This window comes from Elgaria multicarinata, chromosome 12, assembly GCF_023053635.1.
Source record: "Elgaria multicarinata webbii isolate HBS135686 ecotype San Diego chromosome 12, rElgMul1.1.pri, whole genome shotgun sequence".
NCBI lineage: Eukaryota > Metazoa > Chordata > Lepidosauria > Squamata > Anguidae > Elgaria > Elgaria multicarinata.
In genome coordinates, this window is record NC_086182.1 from 7,547,598 (window position 1) to 7,565,477 (window position 17,880).

At 46.9% G+C, this 17,880-nt stretch overlaps 1 protein-coding gene across 1 annotated transcript in view; it reads left to right on the forward strand.

The window, feature by feature from the left end:
- Positions 1-17,265, forward strand: part of PLAT (plasminogen activator, tissue type) — a 51,000-nt gene extending 33,735 nt beyond the window's left edge. The window contains exons 7-14 of the mRNA XM_063138869.1: positions 879-970; positions 2,330-2,501; positions 4,971-5,056; positions 5,869-6,058; positions 7,559-7,695; positions 9,091-9,231; positions 12,390-12,538; positions 14,982-17,265. Coding sequence (XP_062994939.1) covers positions 879-970; positions 2,330-2,501; positions 4,971-5,056; positions 5,869-6,058; positions 7,559-7,695; positions 9,091-9,231; positions 12,390-12,538; positions 14,982-15,140 — 1,126 coding nt within the window. The 3' untranslated portion in view covers positions 15,141-17,265. The remainder of the gene's footprint in view (positions 1-878; positions 971-2,329; positions 2,502-4,970; positions 5,057-5,868; positions 6,059-7,558; positions 7,696-9,090; positions 9,232-12,389; positions 12,539-14,981) is intronic.
- Positions 17,266-17,880: the final 615 nt, after the last annotated feature.

Consider the following 17,880-nt stretch of genomic DNA (forward strand, 5'->3'; position numbering starts at 1 on the left):
AGGAGCTGTCCAAGGTGCGAAGCCAGCCAGATGGCTGGGGAAACCCCCCCAATCTCCACTGTCATTGTCCTGGCTAATGAAAAAGTCCCTCTTCACATCTTGGAGAGCTCCTTTAGAGCTCTGACTAAAACCCAGAGCGGATTCACCGCCCCTTGGAGCGCTCCTTTAGGGTTCTGACTGAAACCTGGAGCAGATTCATTGACCCATTGACATCAGAGCTACTAGCTTTCACTGATGAGTGCCACTTCTGAGAAGGCCTGCTTAAATGCTGTTACTTGATGACACACTGTTGGTCATGGGACGATTAACAAGGCCTTCTTGGAAAATCTTGGGAGTTGATTTCATGTATTTAGGGGAGGACAATTTGCTAGGTCTCCTTGTCCCGAATTGTTTAGGGCTTTGAAAATCAGCAGCAAAACCTTGAACGTGGCTCAGCAGCCGTGGCCTTAAAGACGTGGCCTTAGAGCTAAAATGGAATTAGAGACCAACCACATTTTGGCCCCAAAATACTTCCCGGTATCCTATTTCTTGGCTGTCTATTTCTTTTATTGTTGCATATTTTTAATTGATTTGCTTTTATTTTACATTTTAATTAAGATTTTGCCTTTAATAGGTATTTTATTATTGTTAGCTGCCTTGAGTGCCGCGTTTGGCGGAAATGCAGGCTAGGCATTTAATTCATAAATGAAACGCTGCTGTTCTCCAAGCTATTTTGTTCAAATGTTTTGTTTTATTCTGTTGTATTCTACTTAACATTTATTTTGGCTTTTCTGAGGCCACAGTATTGCTTTCGTTCTAAAAGCCAAGTCTGCCAACACATTGATGGCACAGAAGTTATGTATTTATTGATATATGACCCACATCTTCCTTCTCTTTAGAAACCCAGATAAGAGCACCAAACCCTGGTGCTACATTTTCAAAGCCGGAAAGTACTTGTGGGACTACTGCACCATCCCTCCTTGCTCCAATAGTAGGTTCAAAGCCCAGGTTGTGCTGTGAAAATGTTCGAGCCGGGCCGGGGGAAGGGGGGCTTAAACAAGGCAGGTCAGGGGCTGGTTTCTAGAAGTCCAAGATTTTCTTTTAGTCTAGAAGCTGCAGCTGCTTGGTGAGGGAAGCACATTCTCCACGCGCACGGAGGCGTTTTTCTTCAGATCTGCCAGTATTGAAAACAGATTGCTGGGCTGCAGTGTTGTGCAAATGCAGTCCCTGACAGGATGCCATTTTTCTCTGTAGTTTGGGCTGAGTTTTGTTAGTTGCGCTCAGGGCCAAAGTATGCATGACGCCAGACGTGTGAATGCGTCTCTCTTTTCCTCGAACAGATCTATACAGCGTACTGAAGGCGCTTGCGTGCGCCTCCAGTGCGCCCCGAAAGCGATTGTGTAGATCCTGCCCTGGAAGAGGCGGAGGAGGTGGTGGCTGGGGAATCCGGCTGCGTCCTTGCCGCCACCGCCAACCTCCCCGCCGGCCTCCTGCTGCCGGCGAAAGACCCACCCGGGTCGGAGAGCTTCCAATCCAAATCTCACACATGACCCCCACACGGGATAGAATCCATCTGAAATCCTACTTAGAGTAGACCCACATTGAAATGAATGGGACTTAAGTTAGTCATGCATTTGGTTCTGGTTGGCCTCAATGTTTTAAGTTTAAAAAATGAAGCTTGTCTGCCTCTGCTCTACATGGTTGGGTCCAGGCTACCTGCGGGACCGCCTTCTCCCGTACAATCCGCCCTGCACACTCAGGTCCTCTGGGAAGAATCTACTTCAGTCAGACAAAACTAGGCTGACAACTGTTACCCAGAGGACCTTCTCTTGTGCTGCTCCCAGACTGTGGAATGGCCTGCCGGAGGAGACTCGTCAGCTTGACAGTCTTTTAGCATTTGAGAAAGCTATTAAGACTGATCTCTTCCGGCAGGTCTACCAGTGGAATTTTAGGATGTTTTTAGGAAGTTTTAATAATGTGTACTATGTTTTTAATAAATTTTATGTATTTATATTTATTGTTGTTCCCCGCCTCGATCCAAACGGAGAGGCGGGTAAGAAATAAAATAATAATAATAATAATAATAATAATAATAATAATAATAATAATAATAGTCTAGCAAACAAATAAATTGCAGGTCCCTGCCCCAACAATCTTACAATCTAAAATCTGTAGTGAGGAAGACAACGAAAATGGAATGGGGAGAGAGAGGAGGGTAGCAGCAGGTCAAAGTTTACCTCTGGGCTGTTCAAGCCCTCCCTTGTTAAGCTCCGGTCGAATGCCCTGTGGACGTGATGTGGGACTAGATCTTTTGGTGCTCAGCCAGCCACTTTTCTCTCCCTTGCCACAGAAAAGCACACGTGTGCTTCTGGAATGGGCACCGACTACCGAGGCCGCCACAGCCACACGGTATCTGGTGCCGCTTGCATGAGGTGGGACTCCGACGTTCTTCGCAGCACGACGTACAACGCCTGGTCGACTCGTGCAAAAGAATTGGGCCTCAGCAGCCACAACTACTGCCGGTAAGCTGATTTCTTGCCTTCTACTTGGAGTCTCTCTGTTTCTTTAACAATAATAATATTAAAAAGTCCTGATTTTATTTACTTATTTTATTTATTTGTTACATTTATATACCACCCCATAGCATCTGGAGGATAATCTTGTTTGGTCTAAAGAAGAATCTCGAAGTCCTGGTGGGCTTTTCAGAGGGCTGAGCCCCAGCTGGGACAAGGCCTCTCTCGCTCTGCAACCATTTCCCTGGCTTTTTTTTTTTTAAGATTGAGGAAAGTGTGGTATTACATAGAAAAGGTGGGATGAGACTCTCGCGTAATTGCACAATTGCACTATCACAGCGCCATCTAGTGTTTTTCTAATGAAAAGTGTAGAAAGGGAGAGAACACCACCCCACCACCCCTGGGAGGGGGGAAACACGTGCAAGGGAGACAATTTGAATCCTGCAAAGAATCTGGAAGCAGAAAGCTTGGTAAAGGTGTGGGTTAAAAGCCTCATGTAGAACAGCCCTTCCTGGCAGTCCCCATAGCCACGCCCCCAAGGAGTGTCCAGAATTCAGGCCGCTGCACTGATCTATGTCAACAAACCAGTTTTAGCAGTTTGCATCTCTACCGGGAGCAGGTCTTTTGCTATGCTCAGGGTCTGAATTGTCCGTTCAGGATGAAGCCAGCCCCAAATATGTTGATTACAGCAGGGAATGCTAAGTTTTTGCTGTGAAAATTCATTCCCCTCTGCTGCCCCCTCTAGCTACTGTGAGGATTGCAGCTAAGCTCAGAGGGAACAGGGAATTCTGAACGGGGAGGCAGATACGGCAGCTCCCCTGCTAATAGAAAAGGGCCGGCGTTGTGCCCCTGTGAGTCCTGACTCCGTTACACCACGATAGTTAAACCTGGTATTATTAAACCCGGCTGGTTTGGGAGAAGAAGGACAAGGAAATGGGTTCTGATCAGCGATTTAGGACTGCTTTCGAATCCAGCCAGATGGCGTGGCCAATACGGTGGGGATCCACTGTAGTTGGAAGGGGCCTCTAAGGCCATGGAGTCCAACCCCCTGCTCAATGCAGGAATCCACCTCAAAGCATCCCTGGCAGATGGCTGTCCAGCTGCCTCTTGAAGGCCTCTAGGGTGGGAGAGTCCACAATCTCCTAGGTAACGGGTTCCATTGTTGTTCTGCTCTAACAGGGAGGAAGTTTTTCTAGATGTCCAGCCAGAATCTGGCTTCCTTGAGCCCGTTATTCTGTGTCCTGCATTCTGGGATAATCGAGAAGAGTTCCTGGCCCTCCTCTGTGTCACAACCTTTTAAGTCTTTGAAGAGTGTTCTCATGTCTCCCCTCAGTCTTCTCTTCTCCAGGCTAAACATGCCCAGTTCTTTCCGTCTCTCCTCGTATGGGCCCTGCTACTTCCCTCTCTCCTCTCCCTCTCTTCAGGGAGAGCTTCATGCCTTTATTGTTCTGCCCAGTTTGCTGCATCTCTTGAACTCCATGCAGATTTCCAAAATGAATATGCAGGTTTTAGTTCCTTCAGTTCATCTGTTTCTTTTCCTCCCTGTGCGCTACCAGGGCACATGTGCACACTGATAAGACATGCCTAAAAAGCGTTCTGGACGTGACTGTGTGCCTCGTGGGTCTGTTTTTGTGCATGGTAATTTATGAATGTGTACACGCATATGCTCTTGCACGCTGGTAAGCACCATGCATTAAAAGCGACCTTGATGCACTGTATCAATGAGCAAGTGTATCTTTTAATGCAAACTTGCTCATTGGTAATGCATGTGGGGAAGCCTTGAAGGAGCAGAAAGCTGTGGCAAAATGGGCCTGCACAGTGCTCTGGACAATTGGGAAACAAAAAACGGAATGATGGGGAACTGAGCCACATTGGAAGCTGAGCTCCTGTCAAAGTGAGGCAGGTGGCTACCAGGAGGAGGGCCTTCTGTGCTGTGGCACCCCGGCTGTGGAATGAGCTCCCTAAGAAGGTTCACCTGGCACCTACATTGTACTTTTTCCCACGTCAAGTGAAGACCTTTTCATTCCCCCAGAATTTTACCAGTTTACCATCCTAGTCTTTTAACTCTGCTATTTAAAATCTGTATTGTAAATCTCTGCATTGCTGCACAGTTTTATTCCGGTTGTACTTTTGTATTGTGGTTTTATATTGCAGTTTTAAGCTTTCATATTATTTTTTATGCTGTACTTATGGGTTTAACTTTTGTGAACTGCCAGGCAGTATAGAAATAAATGAATGAATTCTGACTGAGATCTGGAGCAGATTCATTGCCCCACTGACATCGGAGCCACCAGCCTCCACTGTGTGACGTCCTGTGTTCTAGATACAGGGAAACAAATACATAGTACGTAACACCAACTTCGCAAACTGTCCCACGTAGCTCTGGAGGATCGCAGCCTTCTGGGAACTTAAACCTGGGTGTTCTGCACAGTTGCTCTACGAGAGAAAAAGTAATCATTTTCCTCTTGTGTGTCGCAGAAATCCCGACCGTGACCTCCATCCATGGTGCCACGTGGACAAAGATGGAAAGAAAAAATGGGAGTACTGCGACGTCCCGGCCTGCTGTAAGTGGTGCTCTCTGTCAAAGAACTTCAGGAGGGCTCTGCTGGATCAGACCAAGGGTCCATCTAGTCCAGCAGTCTGTTCACGCAGGGGCCTTCAAACAAGTTGTCATTCTTTAAATGGAGGCGGTCATTATCTGTCAAGTTACAGAGTAAAATGACCATTTCCCCAGAATAACTTAGGGGGAGCAAGAAGCACAGCTCGGGGTGTGGGTGCGTGTATCTATTTGCTCCCAATAGAGAGAATGGCTATTAAACCTCCTGCACAGGTTTTTCTTCACCATCAAATGTGGGTCATTTCCAGTGTTGGTTGGTGGCTTCGCTTTCAACAGGGCACTGAATCCACTCCGGGTTTCAGTCAGAACTCTAAAGGAGCTGTCCAAGGTGCTTCACACCGCCCCATTGACAGCCTCACACCTCAGATGGTTCTGACTGGTCCTGGCTGAAACCCGGAGCGGATTCACTGCCTCACTGACATCGGAGCCACCGGCCTCCAGGGATCATTTCAGAGAATGGCTTCAGACAGGGCCAGCGTCAGTTTTTGGTCTGCCCGGGCACTTGCTGAGGCCCAGAGGGGTCCCCCATCAAGAACCACCTTGACTTCCTTCTTTTCATTGGCACCTGCTTGCCTGCCTGCCCCCCCCCCCACTCTCTGCTTCAGAGGGGTGAACAACCAAACAATGGGACAGATGAGGAGGAGAAGGGGGAAGAGCTGGGCCCTTTGAGACCCCACCCCCAAACGTGGAGCTTGCAGTGGCTTTCCGACACTCTGGCTGAGATCTTATTTCTGTGTTCTCTCCCCTCCCCATTTACAGCCACGTGTGGAATGAGGAGGCCCAACACAGTCCAGGAGCGGATCGTAGGCGGCTCTTATTCACAAATCCAGTCCCACCCGTGGCAGGCGGCCATTTTTGCCAAGTCCCGAGGCGTGGAGTACTTCTTCTGCGGTGGGATTCTGATCAGCCCCTGCTGGGTCCTCTCTGCCGCCCACTGCTTCACGAACAGGTAAGAGACCAGCGTTTGATTCGCCGCCTGCTGGACTTCCTGTCATCCAGGGCCTGCCTTGGCATGACGCCATTCACGCAACGCTGCTAACAATCGTGATCCAGACCCACCTCACTCCCCTCCATCCCACCCTGCTCCGCCCCCACTCCTGTGCCGCTCTTTCCATCGGGAGAGAAACTCCTACGGGCCTCCTTTGATTGCCAGTGGCTCTACTGAAGTTTCGGGTGAGGGTTTTCCCCAGTTCTGCCTAGAGACGCCGGCTGCACATTAACAACAACCACAATACAGTTTTCTAGCCCTCATTGTAACAGTGCCCAAGAATTGGCAAATATTTCCATGCTTCTTTGTGCCTTTGGTTCTCTTCCTCCTCCACCTTGGCAAAACATTTCAAACTTATCTCAAAACCAGGAAAAACAAAATGCAAACGTGACATCTAAGGACTGAATGGAGTTCATGCCGATGGCTGCCCGAAGGCTCTTAGCCAAAAGTTGGGAAATTGCAGGATTGCTAACATTGAAATCATGGCATATGGAATTACGGCAAATAGCCATGGCAGAAGACTGGACCTACCAACTAAAATTAGCTAAAGTCAAAGTCAAAACTTCTGACTCTTATAAAACATGGCAGGATTTTATTATACATACTGATCAGGGATATGCACAGCAGTATTTGTCAAAACCATTCTTCAAACTATGGAAAAGAGACTAAATATGTTTGATATAGGAAAATATATATAAAGAAAACTTCTAAGCAGCCCACAGATCCCATATATATTTGAGTAGAAGTTAAATGTACCACCCTCTGTCAATTAGTTGATTTAAATTCAATGTATTTCTTTTAATTTAATTTTATTTTTCACTCCTGGGTTGATTTTTTTTTGGGGGGGGGGATCCGTAAAAAACCCTAGAAGATTAAAAATAAAAATAATGGATCACGTAAAACTAAGCTGATGCACCCAGATCATTTAGCTAGCATAATTAATTTTGATCACAGAAATTTGGCTTCCTGGTTTCAGAATATGGATGTTTTGGAGCACTGAATGCATACATGCTTTCTCTTTCTGTCTCTCTTTCTCTAATGCTTCATATTCATATGGTGTCTTTTCCGCAAGACATGAAGTGCTACTTGTGTGTTGATAATTCATACAACAACCCTGTAAGGCAGCCCAGATTTTCCGCCGTTTTTACTCGGGATGGATGAGCTGAGATTTGAAACTAAGATAGCCTTCGCCAACCTGGTGTCCTCCAGATGTGTTGGATAACAGCTCCTAGCATCCACAGCCAGCTTGCCCATTGGCCAGGCTGGCTGGAGCTGCTGGACGTGGAAGGCATCAGGTTGGAGAAGGCTCCCAGCTTCTTCTCCTAACCACTGTGCTCGGTCAGCTCCAAAGTCAAGGGCCTCAACGGCGCCTTGAGGCCCTTTAGCAGACGAGCAAGGAAGCAGGAGTTGGAGTCATGGCACCCAGAACTGGCAGTCACTGACCATTTCCCTGTTTTTCAGGAGAGATGCCCAAAGCCTCAAGATTGTGTTTGGCAGGACGTCCCGCGTCAAACCCGAAAAGGACGAACAGGTGTTCGAAATGGAGAAATACATCCTGCATAAGCATTTTGTCCCTGAGACATACGACAACGATATCGGTAAGACTTTCCCCCCAGCTGCTTGTGGGCCTGGAGTAGGGACATCAGCGCTGTGGAGACTGGCGCTTGTTGGGCTCGATGGATTCCCAGTGAGCACCTGACATGGTTCGCTATTGCGGGCCAAGCCTTGGGCTCGTCCAAAAGCCCAGGAACTTGCCCCATGGTTTAATTCTTTTTTTATTTATGTAACCAGAACTGTGCGCAAGTCACAGAATTTACACACATTTCGGCTGCAAGTTGTGTACTTTACGCAAATTAGGGTCGCAGTTTGCGCAGATAACAACTAAAATTTTGCGTAAATTGCAGGCGAAATTTGTGTAAATTGGGACCGAAATGTGCAGAAATTACAAAATTGCACCTGCCGTTTGCGCACAGTTCTATTTACATACATTTTTTAAAAAATGGGGAAATTTGTGAGAAGATCAAGTCAGGGCAGCCCATGGGGAACAGAACAGAAGTCGGGGGGGGGTGCAAGCTGATGAAAGCTCAGCAAGCACTACTCGCCTGGATGGATTCCTTCGACGACCCTAGCCTGGAGGCGCCAGCTCCGTCCTTTCTGTTCTCACACACATTAAGTTCATAAGAACATAAGAAGAGCCACCATGCTGGATCAGAGCAAGGGTCTCTCTAGTCCAGCACTGTGTTCACACAGTGGCAGATCAGCGCTCAACCACCCACAGGCAGGACATGGTGCAACAGCACCCTCCTGCCCATGTTCCCCAGCAACTGGTATTCATAGGCTTACTGCCTCTGATACTGGAAGGTTCACTTAACCATCAGGGCTAGCAGCCATTGACACCCTTCTCCTCCAGGAATTTATTCAATCCCCTTTTAAAGCCATCCAAATGGGTGGCCATCACTACATCTTGTGGCAGTGAATTCCATAGTATTACTCTGTGCTGTGTGAAGAAGTCCTTCCTTTTTTCTGTTCTGAATCTCCCAACAATCTGCTTCCTGGGGTGACCCCACTGGGTCTAGTGTTACATAGGGTGACCCTATGAAAAGGAGGACAGGCCTCCTGTATCTTTAACAGTTGCACAGAAAAGGGAATATCAGCAGGTGTCATTTGTATATATGGAGAACCTGGTGAAATTTCCTCTTCATCACAACAGTTAAAGCTGCAGGAGCCCTGCCCTCTTTTACATCTGGTCACTCTAGTATAGCTCCTGCACTTTAACAGTTGTGATGAAGAGGGAATTTCACCAGGTTCTCCCTATATACAAATGACACCTGCTGAAATTCCCTTTTCTATGCAACTGTTAAAGATGCAGGAGCCCGGTCCTCCTTTTCATAGGGTCACCCTAGTGTTACGGGAGAGGGAGGGAAATGACTCCCTATCCACATTCCCCACGCCATGCATGACATCCTTGCTTCTTTTGCTTTCTCCTCGCCCAGTGCTGCTGAAACTGAAGCCCAAGTCTGGCAAGTGTACCACAGAGACTGACTTCGTTCGGGCCGTCTGTCTCCCGGAACCTGGCCTGAAGCTGCCGGCATGGACGGAATGCGAGATCTCTGGTTATGGCAAGCACAAGGAATGTAAGAAGGGCCTCTTCCCTCACAACGGACCGCTGCTGTTTGTTTATTAAAATACGTCACTCGCAGGCCATCTTCCAGCCAGAAGATGGTGTGCAAAACAAGCATTAAAACAGTTTAGACCAGGGGTGGCCCTCCAGATGTTTGGGCTTACAACTCCCATCATCCCCAGACAGCATAGCCAATAGTTTAGCCCCAAAACATCTGGAGGGCCACTAGTTTCCCAGCCCTGGTTTAGACAATAAAAAAGATGACAAACAGAACAAATCAAACTGTCAGGAAAGTAAAATTCGCTTCAGCTCCTTTCTAGGAGCCGGCAAATGCTGAGCAGAGGAACAGGAATGTCTTTTACTGCTTGTTGGGAACCGAGCAACGGAAGGGATCATCTAACCTCCCTCGGGAGGGAGTTACACAATTGGGGAGCTGCAACAAAAAAAGCCCCGCCCTGTGTTCCCATCAACCAAACCTCTTTCGGTGGTGGAACGTAGAACAGCAGCTCTGATGAGGACTATGGTTCTTACAGGAGGAGATGGCCTTTCTTCCTACAGGAGGAGATGGCCTTTCGGATATCCTAGTCCCAAACCTTTGACTCCTCCAACAGCTGGGCTGAGGAAATGTCCCAGCCCTTAACCACTGGATTCTCTATCAAATATGGCGTTTGTTCTTTGTGGGTTTTTATTTTAAGCAATGAGGTGTGTGCAGGAGAGCTTCCCAAGGCATTGTGGGTCACAGCGGCCTATCTCTCAGACTGCCACCCTTGCCTCTTGGAAGGCAGCTTCAGGATGGGTTTTGTCAGTGGAGGCTGGTGGCTCTGGTGTCAGTGGGGTGATGGATCCGCTACGGGTTTCAGTTAGAACCAGCTGGAACTCTAAAGGAGCTTTCCAGGGTGCAAAGCAGTCAGTGTGGTGGTGAATCCTTGGATCGCTCCTTTAGATTTCTGACTGGTTCTGAGTGAAACCCGGAGCGGATTCATCACCCCACTGACGTCGGAGCCACCAGCCTCAGCTGGGTTTTGTCCTGGCTGGAATGGAGGTCCCCTGATTTAGGACAAAACTGCCAGCCTGTCAGGTTTCACTGGAGAAACAGCCTTGGTGAATATCTGTGAGCCGAATTCCTACCCAGTTACTAACCAATCCCTATGACTGAGCCGTGTTTACACCAGAAAAGCATCTGTCTTCCATCAGAGCAAGTCAGATTCCCCCAAGTCACGACCACCCCCTTCATCCACAAGCTCTCTGGGAATTTCCCTCTTTCCGCTTAAACTTTTGTGCCATGGTTCAAAACTGAACAAGGGGTTGTGCTGCGTTGTAAAAGGCAAGTAGTAAAGCACGGGTGGGCAGCTCACGAGCCTAGTTCTCATTGAGGCAGTCGTCCTGTGTCTGAGCTGCACCACTGGGCTGCGTGTTCAAAGGAGGGCAACCAGGATGATCAGGGGTCTGGAAACAAAGCCCTTTGAGGAGAGGCTGAAAGGACTGGGCAGGTTTAGCCTGGAGAAGAGAAGGCTGAGGGGAGACAGGATAGAACTCTTCAAATACTTAAAAGGTTGCCACACAGAGGAGGGCCAGGATCTCTTCTCGATCCTCCCAGAGTGCAGGACACGGAATAACGGGCTCAAGTTACAGGAAGCCAGATTCCGGCTGGACGTCAGGAAAAACTTCCTGACTGCTAGAGCAGTACGACAATAGAACCAATGACCCAGGGGGGTTGTGTGCTCTCCCACACTAGAGGCAGCTGGACAGCCATCTGTCAGGGATGCTTTAGGATGGATTCCTGCACTGAGCAGGGGCTTGGACTTGATGGCCTTATAGGCACCTTCCAACTTGCTATTCTATGATTCTATGACTTCATGGTGCAGGTGGAGACTTGCATGGTGGGACATTTATCCATACAAAAAAACATTTCCTGAACACTGAAAACTTAACTTCACCTTTACATCTAGCTTTCTATGTGCAGGGATTTTTATTCCATTTTTTTTCATGCAGAGACATTCTGCTGTGTGGGTCTCCAGTAGAATAGGTCATAAGCTCCTTCCACATCTGGATGTCATGTCTGTTTTTATGAATTCCCTGACGGAGCTGTCATCTTCATCCAGGGCTGCGTTGAGGCTCTGGCAGTGCACGGGAAAAGTGCAGGATCTTGTATTGAGCACTGCAGGATACTGAATTCCTCCCTCCTGTTCACTGGAAAGCATACACAGCCTCTCCTTTTGGCTTTTGAAACTTCAGCAGCCTTTGCCTATCGCCTTATAATCCTATCTTTGTAACCCTGAAGACTAGAAACTTTTAAAACAAAACAAAGAAAGCTGAAATCCTCAGGCTCCTGAACTCTGCACCCAGTGGTAGTAAAACATCCAATAGGCATGCTAAAGCAGTGAGAGGCAGTCTTCTTTTCCTTTTGAAGGGCTGTACTCCCTAGGGGGTAGCTTATTGGGGCCACATGCTGATGCTAGTGTGGGGCTGAAGCCAAAAACCAGAGCCAAAAGTTAGCAGGGCATCTCCTTTTCACTCTCTTTCTGCCCCTTCCTTTTCTGTGTGTCTCTCCTCTTGACAGCCCCTTCTCTCTCTGTCCGGCCATCTGTCTGTGTCTTCCACCAGTGCCGCTCCTCCTGTCCTGCCGCCTGAGGCAGGGGTTTCACCACGCTTCATGGGAGGGCTGTCCCTGGTGGGAAGCAATGCATACGTTTCTACAACAACAACAACACCTAATGACAACAATGTTGTAGAAAAGGAAGAGGAAAAGAGAGAGAAATATACACCACTGGCGATGGAAGTTAAAGAACTATGGCAACAGGAAAAGGTCACAATTATTCCATTAGTCACTGGCATCGCATCAAAAAAACTATACAGAAAACCTTCAGAAACTGGGCCTACTAAAATACATGCACACGAACATCTAGAAAGCAGTCATACGTAAAACATGGCGTTTGTATGGTGTTCAATAGCCAGGAATTCCTGAATCAGCAAAAGACGGCATGACCTGGCAAAGCCCATCATGTCTGTCTAGAAAAACCGCCACAAGCGAGAAAAGAGATTGTAATAATAATAATGGGCACCTTGTGAACATCTGTCCTTTGTCCTCATTAACTAAGCCGCACAAATCTGTGCCAACGCTCCTACTTGCTGCCCCAGCTCACACACACCACCTTCCCTTTCTGTCAACAGCTTCTCCTTTCTACTCGGAGCGCCTGAAGGAAGGACATGTGAGGCTGTATCCGGACCGTGAATGCACACCCGAACGACTCTACAACAGGACAGTCACAAAGAACATGTTGTGTGCAGGCGACACCAGGGAGTTGGATGACGCCTGCAAGGTAAACCCAGTTGTCTGGATATTAAGAATTCCCTTGAAGCCTTGGGGCTGAACTTCAGGCCCATGGGCCAAATACACCTGGAGTCCCAATCTGACCCTCTGGGGTTCTCCAGATGCCCCCCCTTTCCCCTGACCTGCAGTCATTTTGGTGATTTTCTGCCTTTGGTGTAGTTTTCCCCCATCCAAAAAGGTCGAAATGCCTCTTCTAAGGGTTAGTAAGAGCTTCAAGCTAAAATAGGCTGCTATTTTTGGTCCTTTTGCTCCGCCCCTTTGGCCTTGGCCCCACCCACCTCACCTCTGGAATGTGGTCCCCGTCAGCTTCTCTGAAATTGAATTCAACTCTTGGGCTGAAAGAGGGTCACCACTCCTGTGTAGAGAACAAAAGTCATGGCCATCCCCTCCTGTTCATCTCCAGCACCTGGTATTCAGAGATACACTGCATATGTACATGGAGGTTCCATTTAGCTCTTAGCTATTGTAGCCTGTAACCATTGATATCTGCCATGATCTGCCAAGGTCTCATCCTTCCAAAGAGCCACTGAAACTGGGGGCCATCCTCACTTTGGCTCCATTCGTATGTCATGGTAAGCTATCAATCTTGTCTTAGTAAACCATGATGTGCACAACTCCATTGCGCCTGCTTTGTTTCGTCCAGCACATGAGTGGATGTGCAATCCAGGAAGCTGTGATTGAGCATCCACACTGGAAATGATGGTTAATTGTTTCCAAACAAGCCAAGATTAATCAGCCACCTTTAAACTGCCATGCGCATCATGATTTATTAAGCCAAGATAGGTGGCTTAACATCGCTTCCCCAACCTCGTGTCTTCCGTATGTGTTGGATTACAATCCCCATTGATTCCCAGCCAGCATGGGCAAGCATGAGTTATGGGAGTTGTAGTCCAACGCATCTGGAGAGTATCTGGTTGGAGAAGTCTTGCTTACCATGAGGTGTGAACATGGTTGCTTTGTGGTAGTGAATCCCATAAGTTAACTCCGCATTGGAAGAAATGTAGCCTCATTCCCACTGCTGCCAGTCAATTTGATTGGGTGACCCATGATTACAGGAGAAAGACGTGTGTGTGTGTGTGTGTGTGTGTGTGTGTGTGTGTGTGTGTGTGTATTTGTAAAGTTCTATCATGTTTCTGTTTGGAGTTCTTAAAACATTTTTTTTGGGGGGGGGGAAGGCAAACATTTTCTCCTTCCTTCATAGAGAGGAAAACCCCTACAAGCAAGGTATTCATGAATGTTGTCAGTTTCCCATTTTAAACTTGGGGGTGGGGGAACCCAATCTCATTTGGTCCTCCCAATGGTTTGCTCACTTCCACACCCAGGTATAGGCAGGTAATTTGGACACAGGCTCCTAGCTGACCCCAGTACCAATGGGACCAGGAGGCCATCCATGTCTCAAAGGGAGGCCAGCCCCTTGGGGGGCAGGTTTGGGGCTCCTTTAAAAGGCAGCGAGGTGCCAATTGTTTTTATTTGCTTACTTATCTAACTGAAGTGAAGGAAGGAGTGATACTGGACATGCGACTAGAAATCTGTGTGAATGTTACTTTAAAATAAATAAATAGGTGTGAACATCCCCAATCCACTCATTCTCTCTCTCTCTCTCTCTCTCCCCCTCCCCCTCCCTCCCCGTGTGTGTGTGTGTGTGTGTGTGTGTGTGTGTGTTGGAGAGCATTTCCCCTTTGCCTGCTGCTGTGGTTCCAATCTAGACTGCCCCGCCCGCCTGCCCCACTTCTGCCTGCAATGCCCGCTTATTTCCATGGAAAGGAAAGCTCCCATTTATGTCAACGGAACCTTTCTTTCCAATACAAATAGCAGAGGGACAGCAACCTGGAAGGCAAACTGACAACATCCCATGAACTCTACCCTGTCTCCCCCTTGCTCTGGATCAGGGCCCTGCACATGTTACTTATTTTCGTAAGAAAATAAAAATCTCCATCACAGAGTTAGTCATTCCTGCATTTAGCCATGGAATTGTGTGTGGTTTGGCCCTTAAAGGGAGCCAAAACATCTGGCCAGCAGTTTAACGAATGTGAAAGACATGACTTCATGAATGAGCATCTGTTGCTCAAGTACTTCTTCACACAGCCCATAGTTAAACTATGGAATTCACTACTAGATGTGGTGCTGGCCACCAATTTGGATGGATTTAAAACGGGGTTGGATCAATTCCTGGAGGAAAAGGCTATCAATGGCTACTAGCCCTGATGGCTATATACTATCTCCAGTATCAGAGGCAGTAAGCTTATGTGCACCAGTTGCTGGGGAACATGGGTGGGAGGGTGGTGTTGCACTGATGTCCTGTTTGTGGGTTTTCCATGGGCAGCTGTTTGGCCACTGTCTGAAGAGAAAGCTGGACTGCAGGGACCCTTGGTCTGATCCAGTAGGGCTGTTCTTATGTTCTTGCATTGTTTTCTACCCCCGCCCCCTTGCAGGGTGATTCCGGAGGACCCCTGGTTTGTCTGAACGAGGGCCGTATGAACCTCATGGGGATTATCAGCTGGGGTGTGAAATGCGGATTGAAAGGCGTACCAGGCGTTTACACGAACGTGATTCGCTATCTGAGCTGGATCCGGGAGAACATGACAGCCTGAGCCGCTCCAGGCTTCCAGGATCTCCTTGCATCAGGGAGAGACAGCGGACGCCGCAACAAGGAGATGTCGTTCATGTGTGTGTTTGAACTGACACATGGCAGTTAGGGGAGAGACAGGGCACCTTTTTCTCCTCTTCCAAGGCCATGTTTTAGACATCTATTTATTTATTTCTGGGGCTGCACCAACTGACACAGACATAGCTGTTCCAATAACACACACACACACACACACACACACCCTGTTCCCAGGAAATTCAAGGGATTGCTAGGAAGCTGATTGTGTACAGCAGCCTTCCTCAACCTGGGGCGCTCCAGATGTGTTGGACTACAACTCCCAGAATGCCCCAGCCAGCTGGCTGGGGCATTCTGGGAGATGCAGTCCAACACATCTGGAGCGCCCCAGGTTGAGGAAGGCCGCTCTACACAATAAGGTTCAGTTCCAGAAGCACCTAGAAGGCAAACCTCCATTTAATTTTGTTTTGTAAAGGGGGCCAGTGGACGCTATGCGCATTAGTGCACAGATTAATGTTCCAGACCCATAGTGGATCTGAATGGTAACTGCTTAGAACCACATCCAGTCACTCCTTTCCTAATGTTACCTAGAATTTTCAGGATGTTAAGAGAGGGGCGGGAAAGGAATTCTTCCATGTCACCTGTGACTAGAGATGTAAAGGCCTGGAAAAAACCCAGAAAAAATAGGGAAAAAACCCTTTTTCCCGAAGCCTCTTTTGTTCCCCCCCCCCCCAAAATTGGAAAAATTGAAAAAAATAAAGAAAAACGGATTATGGGATGTTTTATTTTAGCATGATGAATAAAATGTTGATAAGACAAGGTGTTCAGATACTTACTTCTCCAAATGATTTCTAAAAACTGTACAGTATCAGATTATTACAATGTCTGTGCACCAAGGACAAGCAAGTCCTAGGTTGCAAACTGAGACTACAACTCTCAAATGCAAGAGCAAGGTGCATTTCTGCCTCTAGGGGGCAGCACTGCCATGGAAGCAGAGACTGAAACTATTAGTGATAGCGATAGCTCAGAAAATGAGTCTGATTAAATTTCATGCATATTCGTTGAATCTTAGTGCCCCCTTTTTTCTCAGTTCTTTTTGTGGGAATGGGGGCTTTATGTCTTGACACTAGAGGACTAGCGGAGACATAAATAATTTTCTTTGTTACTAATGTTGGTGGTTTCTTCTGGTTTTTTTTTTTTTTAATTGATTTTTTTTTTTGCCTGCTCCTCATAAACTGGCAGAACCAAAGAGGTTCCTAACAGTTCAAGAGCTTGTAGCTCCATTAGTTACCAAAAAAAAAAGTTTAAAAAGTAAATTAAATTGGTAATAATTGTTTGAATATACTGTACTTTTAATATACCAAATGTAATAATTTTATGCCAAACCAACTTGGACATAATTACATTTTATGTTCCTAAAGTAACAAAGTGACTTTCAATCTGTAAAAAGTGCTAATATTGCATTATTTCAATTTTTCCGAAAATTTCCGTTTCCCCCCGAAAACCCCCAGAAAAAAACTGGTTTTTTTCCATGGCTTCAAAATTTCTGGAAATTTTACATCTCTACCTGTGACTCCAGTTGCCTTGTGCAAAGTGGTAATAGCAGTGGGGGTTGGTTTGGGTTTTGGTGTGTGTATATTACAGACCCTTTGCTGGTCTTGGGGTCCCCTGTTACACTCCTGATCTCACCATTTTTGGAGTCTGCTTTTGCAAAACAAAGGCAGCAAACAGGCTATTCTGAAGTCCTAGCCTACATCAGAAGGGCTGGCAAAAGAGAACCACGTCCTATGTGCTGAAGAATGGAATTCATTGCCAAAGGGGGTATTTTAATTAGGGGGCGACCAACTCCCGGCCCAAAATAAATCAGACTCCAGCTTTGCTGGCATTTCAACTTCTCTCAAACCAAGCCTATCCGGCACTGTCGCCTCCATCCCCAAACTTAGAAAGATTATTTTTATACTGTGTAGATATTCAATTTTTTTCTGTACAAAAACAACAAAAGCTTTAACATATTCTGATGTGCGTTGGAATGAGAGACGTGTTTCCTACTGCTGTTTGGAAAGAATGTTATTTTAATGTTGTGTCTATCTAGTGAATTAAACTATATGAATTTACCGGAACTTGTCTTTGAATTGATTAGTGTGTATTGTGTTCATTTCTTTGTTCCATGTTTCATTAATGAAGAATTTTCTGATCTGCAAAGAAGGTATGGGTTCCAAATTCCATATTCGTGTAATAGTTCAGTTAGCTAACCAAAAGATCACAAAAATGTGCACGCTTTTGAGATCTCCAGATCTCTTCATCAGGCAAGATGTTGCAAAGAAGCAAGTTTGGAGTGGGGTGTGCATGGAGAATAGGGGGGGGGGAAAGAATCTAGATGATGAAATCACAGTGCCCTTGTCTATACAACAACGGGATTGCTCTCATTGAATATAAACCTGAATTTTCATTGATTCAAATCTAGGTAAAGAGGGTCACACTGCAGCAGCAGCAGCAATTTATCTCCTGATATTTTTTTTTGGGGGGGGGAATAGTATAGTTATTCATGTGCACATACGCACATTCACACATATGAGGCTATGGATTATAGAGGAGGCAAGCTATAAATTTTATCTGCGGAGCTCCACAGATTCATAGAAGGGGAAAAGCGAGTGGGGAAAGGAACAAGGCAGCAGAGGAGAATGCAGGAGCGGGACTGAACACGTCTCCACCCTCTTGCTGCCTGTTCC